At 46.5% G+C, this 4,211-nt stretch overlaps 1 protein-coding gene across 1 annotated transcript in view; it reads left to right on the top strand.

The window, feature by feature from the left end:
• The window catches only part of LOC127748931 (uncharacterized), a 21,230-nt gene extending 17,128 nt beyond the window's left edge, over nucleotides 1-4,102 (top strand). Inside the window, exon 3 of the mRNA XM_052264667.1 lies at nucleotides 1,324-4,102. Coding sequence (XP_052120627.1) covers nucleotides 1,324-4,040 — 2,717 coding nt within the window. The 3' untranslated portion in view covers nucleotides 4,041-4,102. The remainder of the gene's footprint in view (nucleotides 1-1,323) is intronic.
• The last annotated feature ends 109 nt before the right edge of the window (nucleotides 4,103-4,211 follow it).

Here is a 4,211-nt window from a genome sequence, read left to right as displayed (position 1 = left end):
GGACAAATCTTATTTTCCTTTATAACTCTATAGAGTTTAGACCCTGCCAGTCTTCGTGAGACGTATTAGTTTACCTAAATAGGGAGAGGGGGGGTGAACGAGGAATGAATTGCGTGGCGATGCCGAGTTATGCTTAACTATGCTTAACAATTGTGCAACTGTAAGTTAAATGCTTGCAAACGTTCAACCCCGTAGCTGTGCACTTGTAAGTGTGCAACTCCTTTGTTGAGCACGTCCTACACAGTGAGCGTTCAATCTAATGAAGTGTTAAGCAGGGGACTTAAACACTTACAATTGCACACGTACCGAGTTGAACACTTGTTAGTATTCAACTTGCAGTTGCACACTTTCAATTGTTAAGCGGGTTGTACACTTAGTTAACTCGGTACGAACCTTCAGGCATTTTACCATAGTAATAGTGTATTACAGTGTAAAACTCAAGATAGGGTGTAACTTGGCACTAACACACTTTCATGTGTGTGCTTTGCTATTCAAGTTCACTCGTCCTTGTGTGTTCGGAGAAGTGTTAAGGTTAGAGTGTATGCCTACGTCTGTTAATGTGCAAGGATACTCACGAAGTTATGCCGTATGCACGCGTGCGGGCGGGTTGCTTACTCGCACGGAACCATAAGGAGCCGTGACCAGCGATGCAAACCAGCCCACTCACGTGCAGCGGTGCTGTATAGTTACGAAAGTGCGGGCCGTGAATAAGTCACCTGGTTTGTGAAGGAAAAGTTGTTTTTTTTTGGGGGGGGGGGTGAACTTCCGGTACCCCTTCCCTAAAACTTGTGGTCCCCCAGATATTGCTGTAAGCCCAACCCCGGGATATTGCCATTCACAGCCGTTCGAAGTATCCCTGTAAAGCTTGGAAGTGTTTGGCATAAAAAAGTAAAGAACAGCTCATGACTAAGGAATGAAAGGCTTGCGTGACGTTTGTATGGGAGGGGCTTCGACCAGGCGGAACGACCCATTGCCCACCTGATGGATCGACGATAGGAGAGAAAGACGGCCAGGGTGGCCTCTGGCCCCCACTCTGATATTTTCATTATCGACCGTTAGGTTAGGTGTCTTAAGGTGTCCGTACACTGAGCGCGCTTTGTGTCCACCCCTGTCCGCGACGAAAAGTTCAGAGTAGCGGACAGCGGACATCTGCCTGGGCAGACTGACTGCGGTGCGAACACGGCGCGGACGCGGACACACTGAATGCGTTTAGCACCTTTACTGGGTCCAATCTAAAATAGACAAACAGTCCTAGGGGTCGCTTAAACTTACACAGCAAAGTCCGGATACATTAATGAACATTTTTTGTTGTTCTGTTTTCAGGGGAAACCACGAGCATCCGCGAGTCACATACATCTAAGGGCACGAGTCGAGTAGCGAAGACCAGTTCGGTTAAGTACAGCGGCAATGCGGCCTCGCTGGCGGCAACCACTGGGACTGTCGCCGTCCTCACCGCAGCTTCTGCCTCTCATCCCTCAGCGCCGCCATGGGAGGAGACTACCAGAGTTGAGCATATCACAACCACTCAATCCTCGACGACTCTGTCCACCGTCGTATCTCAGTCGGAATCATCCCAGATGGCGCTAGGGAATGATTCAGGCAAGACTGAAGTAACGTCACAAAGCAGCGAGGATGCATCGCAACACGAACATGGCGCTGGAGTTGTCAAATCACAAACAGGGAAGAGTACAAAGAAAAGGAACTCAAAGACATCGAAGGAAAAGGAAGGGAAAACTGCTTCCGTTGTTGGTAGTCGGGCCCATATTATTTCCATTGAGAACAAGAAAGTTGAAAGTGACCACGCTATCGAAAAGTATGGTGAAATGACAAGCCAGGTCTCCTCGATTGTTCAGGAGATAGCGCACGATACAGTGCTGAAAACTAAAGAAATCTCAATGAAAGTGTCTGATTTAGGTTCAAAGACAGAGCATGCTATAGAGAAGGGAAAGCAGGAGACGCAGGAGCCTCTCACCGAACTTCAAACCAATAACTCAAAGGGAAAAAGAGGAACACGGCGCCTGAGGCGTCAGACAAAGTCTGTTGATAGCTCTTCAGATATAAGTGAAAAGGCAGACAGGTTTAATTTAGATAAAACAAATAACTCTACCGAAACAACAATAGAGAAAGATGCTTTATCCGTGACATTGCCAGTAGAGCAAACCGAAAAAGCATCAGGTCATATTGCGGCTGACTCAATCGAACTAAAATCCTTACATGGTTCTGGAGACCAACACGACGTGAATAACCTAAGAATCGCCACTCAGGAATTATCAAATCGAAATGAAACTGTGAATCTGTCAGCTTCTCCGATGGAAGACTTTGCCCACCAAAGCTCATACAAAGCTTTAAGCCAGGAAGTTGGTGAAAATTTTTCTGAGCTAAAAGCAGAAGAAGTCTGCATTCAGTCCGAGGGGAGTGTCAGAAAGAGCTCCAAGCATGACATTTTGCAGGAGACATGCGAGGATGGCTCACACAAGACGGTCGAGGAAAAGGCTGAGGAAACGAAAGAAGAAAAACACGAGGCTCGTGAAAAAACAAGTTTGGAACGCAAGAGCAACGTGCAAGTTGACGAAAATGGAGGTATTGTAGAAGAGGAAATTACTATTACGACAACTGAGCAAAGTTTAAAACACGAGACTACAGTCTCCAAGTCCTGGACCATGGAAACGACAATCGAGACGCTGGCCGACGGGGAGACCCGTGTCATTGAGCGCATGATAATTCACTCGCCGCCACCAGGTTCAGCAGCCGATTTAGAGAAAGAAGGTATGGCATCAGGTGAAGGCAATCATGTCAAATCTGACCTAGAAGTGGCGAAGGAAGCCACAAGTCAGGCTTTATCACAAACAACTGCAGAAACATTGGAGTCCTCTGAAGGCGTAGACCGTGACTCTATTGTTACAACTACGAACATTTTGAAAGATTCACCTCTTAATAACCAGGCAGCAACGGACGAAACTAAAGAATTTGGTATAGTTGACGCCACACATGCAAGAAAATCTATAGAGAAAATTGGTGCTGCTCTTCAAAGTGCAGAGAAAACTCTTGAAGATGTTACAAGCGTCGATGGGGTTACAAATGTGTCCATAGCAAAGCACTCCAAAACAGATCACAATGCTTCAGAAAAAGGCTTGCAACTTGAATCTAGTACTACGGAAACCACCAAGCTCGAAGATGCAACTACGCAAAGGGAATTCGGTTTGATTGATCTTCAGGATGCAAAGAAGTCTTTGGAGCAGATCACAAATGCTTTGTCAGAAGCAGAAGAATCTTTTCCACTGCAGCGATCTCACGGCGATGCCAGAGAAATATCAAATGTTCAACAGAGTGATGTAGATGAGGATGGGAAAGAAACTTTTCACAAAGTCAGCGAAACATCTAACGACCGACACGCCGATGTAGATGAGAATGGCGACGAACTACTCAAGGAAGGCACGGTTTATGATAGAAAAATAACTGTACTAGCTGGAGAAACCCTAACTTCAATTGGTGAGGCGGCAAACGTTTCCCTTCAATCTGAGATTTTAAAAACTGATGCCTTGTCTGAGACTACAGAACACATCAGCACTGTAGAAAGTACTTCAAACTCCTCAATTATCCTGCAATCCGAAACTGGAAACGGAAGTGACAGCATACTTGACGTGCCTGACACAAGCGTAGAAAAAATGCACCAAAAAATTAAGACCGATGGTCCATCAGAGGTAGATGATAATCTCAACGGAACTGTAATAGAAAGCACGAAAGATGTAACGAAGGTTTCTCGTAACAGGTCAAACAGCAGTGATGCCAGTCTAGATGGACCTGGAGAGGTTGACGAAAACGGAAAGGTTCGCTCGATTGTTGTGCAGGGAGATTTCAAACATTCTCCTGAAAGAGTGGTCGACACTACAGCAAGCCCTGATGGGACAGACACGACGCGTCGTGTTACCCGACGCGTCAGATATACGTCCGATATGACGAAAATCCGACCAAAACGGTCCGAAAATTGTCGTATTCGACCAAAACACGACTACGACACGTCGTATTTTGGTCAAACATGACAATAACACGGCAGCATGACGAAAATACGACGTCGTGTGTGCGTCGGACACCCGACGTCAGCCACGCGACCGGACGACTAGCGTCGTATCTGACCAAAACACGACGTCGTATCTGCGTCGGACACGCCGACGTCTGCTTTAGTGTCTACACGACCGGACAACTAGCGTCGT

Source organism: Frankliniella occidentalis, unplaced genomic scaffold (genome assembly GCF_000697945.3).
Source record: "Frankliniella occidentalis isolate FOCC.00 unplaced genomic scaffold, Focc_3.1 Scaffold20, whole genome shotgun sequence".
Taxonomy (NCBI): Eukaryota; Metazoa; Arthropoda; class Insecta; order Thysanoptera; family Thripidae; genus Frankliniella; species Frankliniella occidentalis.
The sequence above is the reverse complement of the archived record's forward strand: the minus strand, read 5'-3'. Positions and strand labels throughout refer to the sequence as shown.